At 38.5% G+C, this 16,306-nt stretch overlaps 1 protein-coding gene across 4 annotated transcripts in view; it reads left to right on the top strand.

Moving 5' to 3' along the window:
• Positions 1–16,306, top strand: part of phf21b (PHD finger protein 21B) — a 93,927-nt gene that overhangs the window by 58,401 nt on the left and 19,220 nt on the right. For all 4 annotated transcript variants that reach the window (XM_037760985.1, XM_037760986.1, XM_037760984.1 and 1 more), the window contains one exon: positions 11,937–12,197. In XM_037760985.1, coding sequence (XP_037616913.1) covers positions 11,937–12,197 — 261 coding nt within the window. The remainder of the gene's footprint in view (positions 1–11,936; positions 12,198–16,306) is intronic.

Raw genomic sequence — 16,306 nt, forward strand, 5'->3', positions numbered from 1 at the left:
TCGTACCGTATCTTATCGTATCGTACCAGATTGTACCGCATTGTACCGCATTGTACCGCATTGTACCGCATTGTACCGCATTGTACCGTATTGTATTGTATCGTACCCTATCATACCCTATCGTATTGTACTGTATGGTACGTATCTTATCGTATCGTACCATATTGTACCTCATCGTACCGTGTCGTATCGTTAAATAGCTTCCTGTAAATTCTTCAAGTAATGGAAGAGGTTTGAACCAATTTTTAAAAAAATGAACATGGTGTTTATCACCTGTACTGGAATAGTTCACATTATGAATTTAGTATGATGTCAATGTGCTAGTAGTGGAAGAAGTATTGAGATATGTTACTACTTCGTAGAGGCTGATACCTTAAGTTCAGGTATCAGAATCGGTATCGCGAAGGAAAAAAATGGAATTGGAACATCTCAAGGCTAAATGCCGACAAATATGGACTGAAGCAGAATATTTCTTTAGATAAAAACATGAAGTTTTGAAGTGATTACATCCATCTTTTTTCAATAAATTTCGTCTTTTGGACTGAGACAATTACAGTCAGAGACCCTGTAAGTTAACGCTGAATGTCAACGTTGTGAATGAAGTTTCTAAGCATCTAACGATTAACTAACTATTAGTCTAACTATTAACTAACTATTTGGTACAGCGGTAAACAAGGGAAAATATTCCCTACTATTTACGGTCATGAAGTCAGGGTATGTGTCCATTCCTTGATTTTATTTATATTCCTTTAGTCCGTAAAGGTCCACCCAATCAAAATAATCACATCAGTTTTTCATAAAAATTAATCCAAGTTGTGAATATTGTCATGTGAAGTCCCCTACAACAAGGAGTTAAAGGCCTTTTACCAAATATATGCTGCTTGAGTTCAGTGATTGAAGCAAATAAAAGCTATTAATTGTAGTTTTACGTTTCAAATAAGATAATAAGAAAGAATGATGTCACTAATTAGCAGTTCAAAAGTGACTTTTATAGTTAAACATCTGTTAAAATATTGATTATGACTCCACTAATCAATAAATGGATTGATTGTCTCCGAGCTTCTTGTGGACATTTCCTTCTTGGTTCAATACAGCAGCTGTGTGTCACATTCCACTGAACTCTGTCTCACATGGAGAAAATGAGACTCGGGGCGTGTTTGATTTGCATTTAAATGGATTTATTGTCCGCCGTCGGCGTGACGGGGCGGCGACTCGATCACATGATCAAACCGTTGTTTTTCTGAGAGGAAATTAGAGGTCTGGATTTAATTCTGCCGCCTGAATGTGAAACTGTGGCTTCAAAGTTTCTCTTCTTGTGTTTGTTGTTCGGCTGCATGATGAACATTTTAATGGGATTGTCTGATGTTAGACACAAGCATCGGAGCCGTGATATTAATACAATCAACACTTACAATATTGATCATCTCTAGCATCGAGTGTGATTGATTATCCGTCAACATGGCATTTCTGAATTGATAGAAACAGGTGACTGTTTTAAGTGCTGAAGTAGTTTAAATTCACATTTGTGTTGTCAAACAGCAACACGTTGTCTCTGGAGCAGCTTGTCTCCACCTGCTGATGTCTAATATTTAACAAAAAGCTGATATGTGTCTGCTGCATCACTAAAACATTCATCCATTCAAACCCAATCTGAGCTCCGGAGAGTTCAGAACATGAATCTGACTTTATCAGACCCGTCTTCCTGAGCTTGTCTCTGTCTCTGGAGTCTCACATTCAACACGATCTGAGTCTCAATGAGACGATCCAGTCCTGTGTGGACCTGCACCGCCTCACAATCACATACTGGATGGATGATGGATGGATGATGGATGGATGGAGGGGTGCAGGTTTTGTCAGAACCACCTCTGGACTGTTTCCCCGCTGGGTCACCGCCACCGGTCCCTTCAGTCCCACCGCTGATAGAACAAACAGTGTGTTTCCACGCTGTGTTTGCTGGCTGAACCTCCACCTCCACATGCGGGGCGATGGAGGCCTCGGTCCCTGATGGCCCCCCTTTGCCAGACTGTGGGCGGGGGGCCAGACAGTCCTGTGTGCCCCTGATGATAAGCTGACCCACTGCCAGAGGGAGGGCAGCAGCAGAGTCCATTTACACAAATACCGCACCCTGAAAGAGCTGTTACAGGGTTCTGGTTCTCTGATATTTCCCTTTTTGTTTTTGCGAGTTTCTGTTTCTTTATGATCTTCACTCTGGCTTTAAGACTGAGCCTGCTGTAATGTAATTAAGGCAAAACTCTGTTTGTTGTTGTCATGATTTTGGGTTGACAATGACCACTATGCTTTAAATTTATAACAACATTGTTTGGATTTTATGCTATTTATTGTCTTTGAATCTGCATTAACTAGCTTTAAAACTCAGCCTAAAAATCAATCTAAATATCACGTTGCATTAATGCGTTAAAGAAATTAGTGGCGTTAAAACGGATTTGCGTTAACGCGCTACTATTGTGTTGACTTTGAAAGCCCTAATGGTTTTTTGTCCGTCACCATCTTGGTTTTTGTCCGTCTCCATCTTGGTTTTTGTCCGTCGCCATCTTGGTTTTTGTCCGTCACCATCTTGGTTTTTGTCCGTCTCCATCTTGGTTTTTGTCCGTCGCCATCTTGGTTTTTGTCCGTCTCCATCTTGGTTTTTGTCCGTTGCTATCTTGTTTTTTTGTCCTTCGCCATCTTGGTTTTTGGTTGTTGCCATCTTGGTTTTTGTCTGTCTCCATCTTGGTTTTTGGGACCGCAACCTAAAAATCATTGTGTTAATGCGTTAAAGAAACTAGTGGCGTTATAACACATTAATATTGCGTTAACAGCCCTAATCTATAACTTCACTAAGTTCTAGATATTTAAAACCTTCTGTCTTCCTTTCTTTCTTCCTTCAACTGAAACCATAAAAACCCTCAAAGCTGGCAATAAAACCTGAGATCCAAAGTTCCTTCTTGACTTTGGGAGCAGTCTTGGACAAAACAAACTCACCACAAGGTTAATTTAGTAGCTATTCTGGAGCTTTATCAGTCTTCCACAATGTGTAATGCTCATGGATGTATGAATTTCTGTGGATGACAAGCCCTTAAAATATCCCAAAATGGAGGTTTAGACATCTATAACTCCACAAGAACTCCATCTGATGGTGAAGATCCTGTGATGTGATCAAAAGCTGTAGAACTGCTACTAAATGGACCTGTTGGTGGGGTTTTGTCAGCTTGAGCTGAGAGACTTTCACCTTGAATACTTGAGTACACTTGTTCTTCTCTTTTACTGACGTACAATAGTGAGTGCAGGACCTTCCTGAGGGAGTATTTCTCTATTGTTGTACTACTATAGTGAAGGATTGGAGTTTTTCTTCTTCTCTGGGAGTAAAAAGGACAAACTGCAGCCGTCCGTCTCCTCAGCAGCTTTCAGGACTGAAGGGCCTCGTTGGTAAATGGAGTGTAAACAAAGAAAACGTCTGGCAGCTGCACTGATGGAAATCTGAACAGCTACTAATGCGTTTTTCAGCAGCCCCGTTATCTCAAAGGCACACTATCAAAACAGAGTACATAATGAGTGAGGATAATCCTGTCGGCTCGCTGGATCGGCAGTAAACAGCGCCGGGCGGACCGATGACCTTAACCGTGGCCGTCGAACGATGGCGGCGTTCGCAATTAAATCCTGCCAGATGAGTGGAAGAGCAGCGTGTTCACAGATACTCTGATAACTGCTCAACTCTAACTGGACCACAGTTTATATAGCTGAACATTTATAAACTAAAGAACAACATTTACAACCTAAAGAACAACATTTATAAACTAAAGCTGAACATTTATACACTAAAGCAGAACGTTTATACACTACAGAACAACATGTATACACTAAAGCAGAACATTTAAAGGAAGCAAACCATTCCTAAAGAAGCTTGTAAGAAGTTTGAACCAAGTTTCTACTTGGAGAAACAAAAATGTGTCCAGTTGAATAATAATAAAGAAGCACACTGATTAAAAGAATTGGCTGTAAATGTACTTAAAGATTGAAAGTAAAAGTTCTCTAAGGTTGAGGCTCGAGAATATCAGATCAATCACGTCGTTCTTTAACCTCCAGCAAGGCTTCGTATTTTATAAGTGAATCATTTGTTTTGCAGGAATCGACAAAGTAACTGCAAACTGTGAGATAAACGTGGCGTTGTACTGTGTGTTTATCTACCAGTTGTATTTATTTTTCAGTATTTAACAGTAACCAGTAGCAGTGTCTCTTCCTCGTAGCCTCTCTCCTCCTCTTGCTACAGTATCTACTGACTCTGTGCAGCTGTTGCTGAGCTCTGCCAGCTGTTGGTGCTTCAGGAGAGATGACCGCCTCTCTGGTTCCAGCTCACTTCTCTATCTGAAACACTTTGAAACGGCAGCGTTCCCAAAAGTTTCAATCAGCATCCTCCCTCAGCCAGAAAACAGCAAACAGCAGTGGTGATCAGTGTGGAGAGGAGCTGCTATCTGTGAGCATGACAGAGCAACTCCTGCTGCTCCATCACAGATATATGGAAGCTGATGAATGACAAAACTACTGAGGAAGCACAAAGGGTTGTTATCAATCTAAAAATTCAAGGATAGATTTGTAACCTCAACATGCAAGCACTTCGTCACTATCTTTAAAGCTGCTGGTTTCATTTTTGGCAGTTTGTGCATACAGACTCCAAACTAGAAACTGTACAAACGGTAAACTGACATGGATTTGACTTGGGAGGGAGGTTTATTTCAGTACGTTGTAGTAGTTACAAGCTTCACATTTGTTCTGACAATGATGTCGATTTAAGGGTCGTCACGTGTGTCAGTCGAGTAACAACGATCAGTACAACTGCGTCAAACTCGTTAACACTTCTCTTCACTTTTGTGGCCATTTTTCTGTCGCTGTTTTTCATGGCTTTAGCTAGCTATTAGGGCTGCACAATTACTCAAAATCTTATCGAAATCGCAATACTGCAATTTTCAAATCACAGGATGAGGAGGAAATAGCAATATTCCTTAAAGATAAAAATGTGTTTCATACACCATTTTAAATGAAATAAACTGACTTATGAAAACGTATTTGTTTGGTACAGTTCCCCCGAAAATAATCTCACCATAATCATTTTGATGTTTTTCAATGAAAATAAGAATAATGATCTAAAAATAATTATTCCTTTTAATATCACGAATCATATGTTGTAATATCAGTCAAAAATAATCGCAATTAAATGTTTTTTTCAAAATCATGCAACCTCACAACAACAGACTTATTTGCTGAAAAAGTCAGATGTGAGCAATGAGTTAGAGATCTTAAACCATGTAGCAACCACATAGTAACGCCCAAAAAAAACACCCTAGAAACTCAGTAGCATCTACCACCAAACACCTTACAACCACCTATTAGGGATTCAGTGACACTGTGCTCATGTATTCGTACTCGCAAAACGGCTCCGATACAACAGCACCGATACCACTTTACAGCAGCGTGAAATTAACCTCTCGTCACCATCTTTCGGGTCCTCACGCTCCACCTCCCCGATGGTGCAGGCGAGACGGGCCGGTGGTGCGCCCGACCCCGCTATGCGGGATTCCCCAGCCTGCCGTGTGTTGCTCACACCCTCCAGCTGGCTGTTGACGAGGGTCTTTTGAAACAGAGAAGTACTCGCATCGGTACTCAGTATCCAAATGTACCCAAATGTAAGTACTTGTACTCGGTCTGAAAAAAAGTGGTATCGGCGCATTACTACCACCTGTTAATGCCTTAACAATAATCCAGAACTCACCATAACAATCATTAGTTAATGCCCCAGCAATGACCTCGTAACGTCACAGCAACACTGTAATAACACCCTAGGTTTTAACAATATGTAGGCTTCTCTAGATTGTTAATAAACTTTTATTGTGGATGAATATCCCAGAGTTTTGACTGGCCAGACATGGACAGATGCATCTTTAAAGCTCTTAGTTCACAGAGATGGTGGTGATTTACTCCACTTTGATGTGCGACCAGCTCGGCGGCGGAGGATATACTGAATCAGCTCTCAAAGGAGAGTTAACGTGAGTCGCCGCAGAAAATTGGGCGCGCATCAGAAAGTCCATTTCCCCTCATCATCGCGGCGTCCAGCCGTCATTAGAGCGGCTCTGTGAGGATGAAAGGTGAGCGTGAGCGGACGCTGATGAAAGCGTCTAATTTAACTCTATACGCAGGAAATGGCTCGTTTTACCAACGTTTCCTCATCATCAGGTGGAGCTGTTCTGCTCAGGTAGAATCCTCCAGCAGTGATTGGTCTGGTGGCTTCATGCTGATTGATTTCAGACTCAGCTCTCTCCAGGGTCGCGTTGACGCCCAACAACACATAAAATCACTCCTCGGGAGTCTTTTATTTGTCAGGGAAGAAGAAGAAGCGCCTTTCAACCGATTACTCTGCTCGCTGTCGGACAAGACGAATGTGTTGAAGGATTAGAGCCACTCTGTTCGTCTCTCTGGTGTTTTCCTTGCCACCTTGCGTACATTAGAGAGGCCTCCTCGTGTCTGAAAATCCATACCTGAGGGGCTGTAATGGTGTATATGTGCAATCAAGTCCTCTCTTACAGGCTGTTGTGTGATCCTGTAGGTGACGGGGACGCTTGGCTGACGGCCCAAATGTCTTTAAAAACACAGAAGAAAATCAAAGAAAGCAGTTAAATGCTTTAATGTGTCAGTCCAGCTTTGACTTCTTTTACTAGTATTATAACCAGAGTGAGGAATCAGCAGCTGTTACTTCAGTATGTCTTACGATTATCTGACATTTTGGTAAATCCTCCTTTTAGCCGTCTTAGCCAGACGGAGATAAAGATGGATATTAGTTCAGCCTCCGTGTCCAATAAAGAGATGAATGACTACCTTCAACTCACCGTTTTGCTACAAGATAAACCCCTTAATGCTGGTTTAAACTTATTTCCAGGATCCTCAAAGACCCTTTTGGCTAAAAAATATATTCCACCAGCTACATGATACTAGGCACTTTCCCAACCGATACTGGATTTCTGAGGTCAATATCAATATTTGGGATTATTAGTCTATTAGGGTTTTTTAGAGGGGTAAAAAAAAAAACTAATTTATTCCAATTACCCTGAAAATCACCTCTGAGTTTAACCCCTTTTCAATAATGCCTTCAATTAAGGTGCTAATTCACCCTCTTGCATAACTTTTTACTTGTAAAAACGTAAAGTAGGGTTAATGGATTCAAACATATTAAGGTTTTAATGGTGTTTCTGCATGAATAAAGTTTTTTTTTAAAGGTAGAAATCCCTTAAAGGTCCCATATCGTGCTCATTTTCAGGTTCATACTTGTATTTTGTGTTTCTACAAGAACATGTTTACATGCTGTCATGTTCAAAAAAAACTTTATTTTCCTCATACTGTCTGCCTTAATATGCCTGTATTTACCCTCTGTCTGAAACGCTCCGTTTTAGTGCATTTCAATGGAACTGCAATGGAATTGCGTTGCTAGGCAACAGTTTGGATCCATGTTTATTTTCTGTCAGCTGATGTCATTCACATACACTGCAACAGGAAATAAACTGGGACATATATAAAATGTTTACATTTAAAACTGAGTAATGGTTTAAATATTGTATATTTGTGACATCACAAATGGACAGAAATCCTAACGGCTTGTTTCAAATGCACAATTTCTGAATACGGGCTGTGCGTATTTCTCCGTATATTGAGAATTTCGATACTTTCACAGTATTTATAAAGCACTTAAACCTGCTTTAGAATATAAAATACATGAAAATCTCACTTTTTACAATATGGGACCTTTAAGATTTACAGAATAGCATTGAAGTCCTCCCTGAATTGAATACAGCTCTTTTAAGGTATAAATTAATGGATGTTTTTCAAGCTACAGTAGGCTTTATGATTTTTCTTACTCCTTAAACACATAAAACACACCGTGCATCTATTAGTCCATTAGTTATTCTCTAAAAATCCCTTATTTGCATCATTATCAATAGGTAAATTAATTGTATTTCAGTAATGAGGACAGGCCTTTAGCTCCAATGCTAACCACCCGTTCAATAAACAACATAAACCACATTAATAATACAGTTGGAATTGTTTTAAGGTGGATTTTCTTTTTCTATTTTCATGAGCTGTGTTCAGTCAGGCTGCGTTTTGTTGAGTTATTTAAACCTGTAAATGTTTTAAGACCTTTCATCCCCGTCTCTGCAGCCGAGGGTAGTTTTCTGTAGATATTTGATCTTTCTGTTGGATGTCGGTTCATCCTTCCTCTGCCTGTTTATCGTGGCAGCGACATGCATCATTTCTTTGATTTCTCTAGGCAAAGAGCTGCTTTGCTCCAAACGTTCTGGCCATGAAATGTTAAAATGTTAAAGCTTTCATAAATCTTGAAGCATCGGTCGTGTGTGTTTTTTTTATTTGATCTAATTCCAGGTGGCTTTAAAAAGGTCTGAGAGCATCTTAAACGTGGCGCTCTGATTCCTGCTGTTATCACGTTGTGTATTTTCATTCACTTTGTGCCGGGCTCTCTCCGGGAGGGACGAGTCTCTGCTCTCCAGCCTTTAAATGAGTGACCTTTGAGACAATCAGAGGTGCCCCGGCTCCAGCGAATGCTGAATGGCGAACGGCGGCCCCCGGGTCCCCGATGCGGGCGGCTGCTCGGGCTGCCTGTGGATTACATTGATCCCCTGAAACAATGGGCCCCACCGCGCTCATTGTTGAGGGGGAATTAATAAATAACAACATGTGAATACAGTCGGGGTTTAATGCTGCTCTCTAAGCTTCGGAGGCCTCGGCTGTGAAATCACTTGTTATTAAAGACTTTCCTCTTCTTTTGTTAGTGAAACCCTCTCAGTGAATCTGGGTTACTTTACTTCACACACAGTCAGCAGCTTTACACACTGAAATAAACCTGGGACACACTTATTTTAGATAAAGTGTAGGTATCTCTATCAAAATAATGACTCAAATAAGAAGAAAATGGAGATATATACTCGTTAGGACTTCACTGATGCTGGATTTTTGTTGCTAAAGAATCTGATGAAGATATTGTATGTCAAACACAGACCTCCATGGTTATAGTTTATTTTAACACCATCCTGCCATGAATCTTTTTAATAGCCAGCAGGGGAGGACTCCTCTGGTTGCAAAAAGAAGTCTGGTTGTATAAGAAGTCAAAAACCAAGATGGCAACAGACAAAAACCAAGACGGTGACGGACAAAAAAACAAGATGGTGACGGACAAAAAAACAAGATGGTGACTACCAAATAAACCAAGATGGTGACTACCAAAAAATCAAGATGGTGACTACCAAAAAATCAAGATGGTGACTACCAAAAAAACCAAGATTGTGACTACCAAAAAAACCAAGATGGTGACCTACAAGGTGGTGACTACCAACAAACCAAGATGGTGACCTACAAGGTGGTGACTACCAACAAACCAAGATGGTGACTACCAACAAACCAAGATGGTGACTGCCAACAAACCAAGATGGTGACTACCAACAAACCAAGATGGTGACGGCCAAAAAATCAAGATGGCAACTGCCTAAAAAAAACAAGATGGTGACTACCAAAAATCCAAGATGTTGACTAACAACAAACCAAGATGGTAACTACCAAAAAAACAAAATGGTGACTACCAAAAAACCAAGACGGTGACTTACAAGATGGTGACTACCAAGATGGTGACTTCCAACAAACCAAGATGATGACTACCAAAAAACCAAGATGGTGACTACCAAAAAAAAACCAAGATGATGACTACCAAAAAACCAAGATGATGACTACCAAAAAACCAAGATGATGACTACCAAAAAAACAAGATGGTGACTACCAAAAAAACCCCAAGATGGTGACGGCCAAAAGACCAAGACAGTATTTTGGATTTTTCAATCTCTTTTGTGGTGATTTGGAAACTTTTTTTGGGTGAAAACAAGTGAAGTGTGGGGTTATTTTCTTCAAACACACATATATATATACAGTGTACATATATATATATATATGTACACTGTATATACAGTGTACATATATATATATATATATGTACACTGTATATATATATATATATATATATACAGTGTATATATATATAGTAGTGTATTCTAGTCTTTCCTTGGTATTTGATGTAGTTTATCAAAGCGGCGGACTCTTAGCTGATGTATTTTCTGCAGCGAGTGAGGAAGGACTCAGGTCTGAAAACATTTTGAGCCTCGTCGCCTGAACACACATCCTATTTTATGTTGTTTGTTTTTTCAGCAGATGCACAAAGTGTCTGCCAGAGAAGAAGAAATCCCTCTCCCCTCTTCTTCCTCCCCTCACCCACACTAACACTAAACCACCGTCGTCCACAGAAACGTATAAACAGGCGACGGCGGGCTGAGACGGGGCGGCGGGGTGGAATATGAAATATTTAGAGAGCCTCTTGTTGTCGGCAGTGAGAGGTGAAGCGGAGGGGAAACACAGATGTACTTATCCCTACTGAGGAAGATGTAGTTCTCTTTGCTGAGGTGGAGGAGGAGGAAAGGTGGGGGAGGGGTCTCAGTGTGTGATGATGATGAGTTCGGTCTGTAGGACAGCAGCAGTGTGAGGACGAAGATTCTCAAATCCTGAGGTGAACTCAACTGCTGCCAGACTGAGTCTCTGTTCCACATTAGAGTCAAGTAGAGACACAATAGTAGTAGTAGTAGTAGTAGTAGTAGCAGTAGTAGTAGCAGAGAGGTCAATTTTCAGAAGGTAAATCTGTTATATATTTATATTAACATTTAAAATCATTGATGATTTTTTTGTTAAGTTTTAACAGAAAATATTGATTGAAGTATTTTTGATGTAATTTGTCACTTAAAACTTCACTAACGCAACACTAATAGTTGTAGTAATAGCAGTAGTAGTATTACAACAGTAGTAGTAGTTGCAATTGAAGAAGCAGTAGTACGGACACTTGAATCAAGTACTATTAGTAGCAGCAGTACTAAAAGTAGTACAAGTAGCATTTAGTGGTATTAACAGTAGTAGTAAAAGTATCAGTTGAAGTGTTTGCAGCTGTTGTTCTTGTATCAGTTGTAGTTGTAGTATAAACAGCAGTAGTAGTATTACTTACTATAGAAGTACTACTAACAGTAGTTGTAAAGACAGTATATTAGTAGCAGTAGTAGGTTAAGTAATACTTGTAGTAATAATACAACAGTAGCTTCAGCTGTAGTACTAACACTTGAATCAAGTTGAAGTACTACTAGTGGCAGCAGTACTAGGAGTAATACAGGCAGGTTTAGCAGTACTACTGACGTTGGTAGTAGCAGTAGGACTTGTATTAGTTGTAGTGATGGTAGTAAAACACTTGTAAGAAAAGCAGTAGTATTATTACTTCCAGTAGAAGTAGTACTAACAGTAGTTAGAGTAATACTGATAGCAATAATAGTAGTTGCAATAATACTGATGGTGATACAAGTAGTATTATCAGTACTAGTGGTAGTAACAGTGGTAGTAAGAGTGTCAGTATTAGTTGTAATGGTAGTGAAAACAGTAATAGTAGTATTACTTACAATAGAAGTAGTACTGACAGCAATTGTAATGGAAAAACATTAGCAGGCATAGTAATACTGGTAGTAGTAATACAACAGCAGTAGTAGTTTCAGCTGAAGAAGCAGTAGTACTAACACTTGAATCAAGTTGAGGTACTGGTAGTAGCAGCAATACTAAAAGTAATACAAGTAGCTTTAACAGTACTACTGATGGTGGTAGTAGCAGTAGTAATAAGAGTGTCAATTGAAGTGTCGGCAGTGTCGGCAGTAGTATTTCGGTTCTGCTCTCTGAATCTCGGTTTTCTGTCTTTCAAAACAAGCTGTAATATTTGTTTTGTTGGTGTGAGTACTCTGAGTATAATGAGTATTACCAGTGTAGTACTAGTACCCTGATGTTGTACTCTCTCTGTGTATTTCTCTGTGTAGAAGCTGGCGGTGAGAAGTTGTCCCGTGGGCTCGACCAAGCCGCTGTCTCTCATCAAGCCTCCCAGCCAGGGCATCGCCATCTCCGTGGTGCCGGCCAAGGCTCCCGTTTCCATGGTGACCGCACACATTAACGGACAGAAGGCGGCAAGCTCGGAGCCGCTGCAGACGTCCCCCATCAACCTCCAGACGGGCGGCAGGGTGGCGGCCGCCAGCGTCCACGCGTTCAGCAGCAGGAGAGCTGCAGAGCTGCCGCCCTCTCAGGTAAAAACACCTGAAACACCTGCAGAGGGTGGTGGGGGGTGGCAGTTACACCTGTAAAAGGGATGGGGGGCAGTTAGTACGCAGCAACACCTGGAACACCTGCAGAGGGGTGGGAGGTGGCAGTTAAGCCTGTACCGGGCGGGAGGGGACTTGTATTTATAAAGCGCTCAAAACTAACTATATAAAACGAATAAAAGCTATATGCTAATATGCAGAAAAAGGATATATTTAAATAGTTCAAAATCCGGTTTATTGCCTACATGGGAAGGTTTTCACATAAAGTATAAGGAATTTTCTTTGGTATTTTGGTGCACAACAACAAACATAAAAAACATATTATATATATTTGTATCAAATAATATGTAATATTATATATAATAATATGTAACATTATTATATATGAATACTATATAATCATATCTACATATATAAATATATTATTAATATATATAATTATATAAAAATATAGAAACAAATTAGAATAAAAATATAGAAAGTATTAAATAAATTAAATATATAATTCATATATATGATTTATATATATATATATATATATGTATATTAATAATATTATATTAATACATATAATATAGAAAAAAATACAGTAAAAATATACAATATTATATATATTATAATATTGTATTAAATAAATAAATATACAAATATAGATATATATTTAATACATTTTATTTATATATATATGTATTCATAATATATATACATATATATATATGTACATATATATATACACATATATATGTATTCATAATATATTATTGGTACATATAATAATATAGAAATATTTACAATAAAATATATCTGTTTTATAATGAAAATCTGTACAGTGAGCAAATAGTCATAGGATAAAGAATGTGTGCAATGTACAGAGATAATAATCCAAAACATGTACGGTATAGAATTGCATATATAATATCATTATTTAATATATTAATACTATATATAGATATTAATAATATATTATAAATATAATAATAATAATAATAATAATAATATATATAAAGAAAACATTAAAAAAAAATGTTTAAATGAAAAGCTGTACAGTATTGTGTGCAAATATTCACAATATACAGTATAAATGATATGTGTCATGTACATCTCAATGATCCAAACAGATGTAACATGTAGTGTCCTGGGGGCGAGATGAGAGTCGCCGGTTGATGAGGTTCAGAAGTTTTGTCGAGTCACATCAGGATCCAAACGGAGGCCTGTGATTGGCTGACGGCTGGCTGCATGTGACGCCGCTCTGTGAGTGGTTGGGATGCTGAGCAGGTCTGAGGCTCAAAACGCTGCAGACGTTCTCTGCGATAACACCGCCGTGTTTCATCAATGTGTCACTGCGGAGGAGCTCAGACTCTCTCCTCCTCCTCTTCCTCCTCCTCCTCCTCCTCCTCTTCCTCCTCCTCCCCCGTCCTCGCCATGGAGGTGAGCGGGTCAGGCAGCAGGATTGTCTCTGGCTCTTTATGGCTGTATTGTTCAGACGGAGGGGGGTTGTTCTTCCCCCAGCTGCCTGCATGTGTGCATGAGGCAATAAAGGGAAACACCTTCCCCCCTCTCTCCTGCAGGCCTCCATCAATCCACAGTCATAAAGGCTCGGCCAATCAGAAGCCGTCCTGGCTGGTGGGGATGGAGGGGGGGAACAGGTCCCTCAGACCACCTGGCCACTAGTTTGGAGATCAATAATGAGGTGTAATGGGATTGCTGCTTTGCATGAGTGAACACTTCACAGCTGCATTGTATCAGTACTTCACTGAACTCTGAGCTAAACTAAGCAACGTATTGCTGTGGACGCCACATCAGTTCAGACCAGAAAGTCACACAACAACACAAACTAACTAACTGACCGATGGATGCAGCGGTAGACCAGCAGCTCCCCTGTTCTGAGACGGAAAATCACTGTTTTTATGAATGGAGTCTGGTGTCTTTGAAGAGAACGATATAATGGCTTTAAGGTAAAGCAGCTGTGGACGGGAGCGGCAGAAAAATGTATTTTAGTCCGTGTACGCTATATTTAGAATATTTCCACCACTTTACCTTGCTGTCAGACAGCCACCAGACTCTATTGATAAAACCAGTAATTTGACCTCTCAGAACACGGGAGTATACAAACAACCCTACCTAACACAACTAACATTGACTCAACTTGTGCTAGCGTTCACATTATTCAGAACCTTATTACATTTATATATGAAAAAAACAGAACAGAACTCAGATGAACCCGCCGTTTAATTAATATAAAGAATTAAAGTTATATATATATATATATATAAAATCTGAGACAGTATAAGGAATTTTCTTTGGTATTTTGGTGCATAACAACAAACATAAAATATATATATATTAAATATATTTGTATAAATTAATACGTAACATTATTATATACTGTATATGAATACTAAATAATCATATGTACATATATAAATATAAAATTCATATATATAATAATAAAAAAATATAGAAAAAATTACAATAAGAATATAGAATGTATTCAATAAATTAAATATATAATTAATATATATTATTTATAGATATATGTATATTAATAATATTATATTAATACATATAATAATATAGAAAAAATTACAATAAATATACAATATTATATATATTATAATATTATATTAAATAAATTAAATATATAATTAATACATTTTATTTATATATATATATTTTCACAATACATTATTAATACATATAGTAATATAGAAAAATTTACAATAATATATATATGTTTTTTAATGAAAATCCGTACAGTGTGTAAATAGTCACAGGATAAAGAATGTGGGCTATATATATTTATATATATATTATAATATATAAAATATATTTAATTTAAACTAATAAAGTTATTATTAGACTAAAATGTTGATGAACCCGCCCTTTAATTAATATAAAGAATTGAAGTAATATATATTGTAATATATAAAATATATTTAATTTAAATTAATAAAGTTATTATTAGACTACAATGTTTGTAAATTTGTAAAATTACTGCTTTTGTGAATGGAGTCTGGTAGCTTTCAAGACAGAAAGGGCTGCCTGACGGCGAGGTAAAGCGATGAAAATATTCTAAATATGATGTACACTTTTCTAGGTGTCTAAAATACGTTTTTTTCTGCTGCTCCCGTCCACAGACACTTCACCTCGCCGTCAGACTGAACTGAAGCCGTTGTATCACTGACCAGACTCCATTCACAAAAACAGTAATTTTACCACTCAGAATAACCCCACCTCAAAAAGAAATCCGAACCATCCCTTACAGTTATTTCCAAACTTAGCACAGCTAACGTTGACTCTGCTAGTGCTAGCGTTCACATTATTCATATTGATTAGCTTCATGATTAGCTTACCTAGATAACAGAATTTCACCAAAAAATGTAACAAATTTGAATGGGATTTGGTTGGAAGTTGGTCCATAAAAGTAAAAAAAGTTCATTAAGAGGGATTCCTGTAAATATACAGAAAATAAAAGTTCAGATTTTTGCAATTCTTTTAATTAAAAACTCAACCTGAGATCTTTCATTGACTGATCTTGGTCATAATGTTCAGGAGAAAGGGTTCATTCATTACTTATTATGCCTAAATAATATAAAAACAACATTCACATTGTCAAAGATATGAATCTAGAGGTTATGATATCAAATAAATCCAATAGATAAGTCCTGAGTTTGTAGCTTTAATAACAGTTTATTTCGAGATGTTTGTTGTTGACCGCTGATTGTAGCATCAGTTGTGTTTTTAGCGTCCGTTAGCTTGAAGCCGAGGAACAAAGAGGAGCTCTGAGGAGGAGGAGGAGGAGGCAGAGTGTGTTTGAAAGTCTGCAGTTTTAACGCTCTCTTTCATGGCTCTCCATCTCGCCGCCTTCTAAAGACGTCTTTATCCTCTTTAAACAGCAGCCAAGGTCATCTCAGCCATCCGCCTCCGAGTCTCTCAGAGGCGGTGAGGACGCTAGATGGCCCCTTGGAGGGTCCGCTTCCCTTCTCAGAGCTCTGAATGACTGAATCTGAATGCATTCAGGGTTAGGGTTAGAAAAAGAGGAAGAGTAATCTGAGTACACATTTCAATGCTCTGCACTGTTGACATGTGACTAC

This window comes from Sebastes umbrosus, chromosome 23 (assembly GCF_015220745.1).
Source record: "Sebastes umbrosus isolate fSebUmb1 chromosome 23, fSebUmb1.pri, whole genome shotgun sequence".
NCBI lineage: Eukaryota > Metazoa > Chordata > Actinopteri > Perciformes > Sebastidae > Sebastes > Sebastes umbrosus.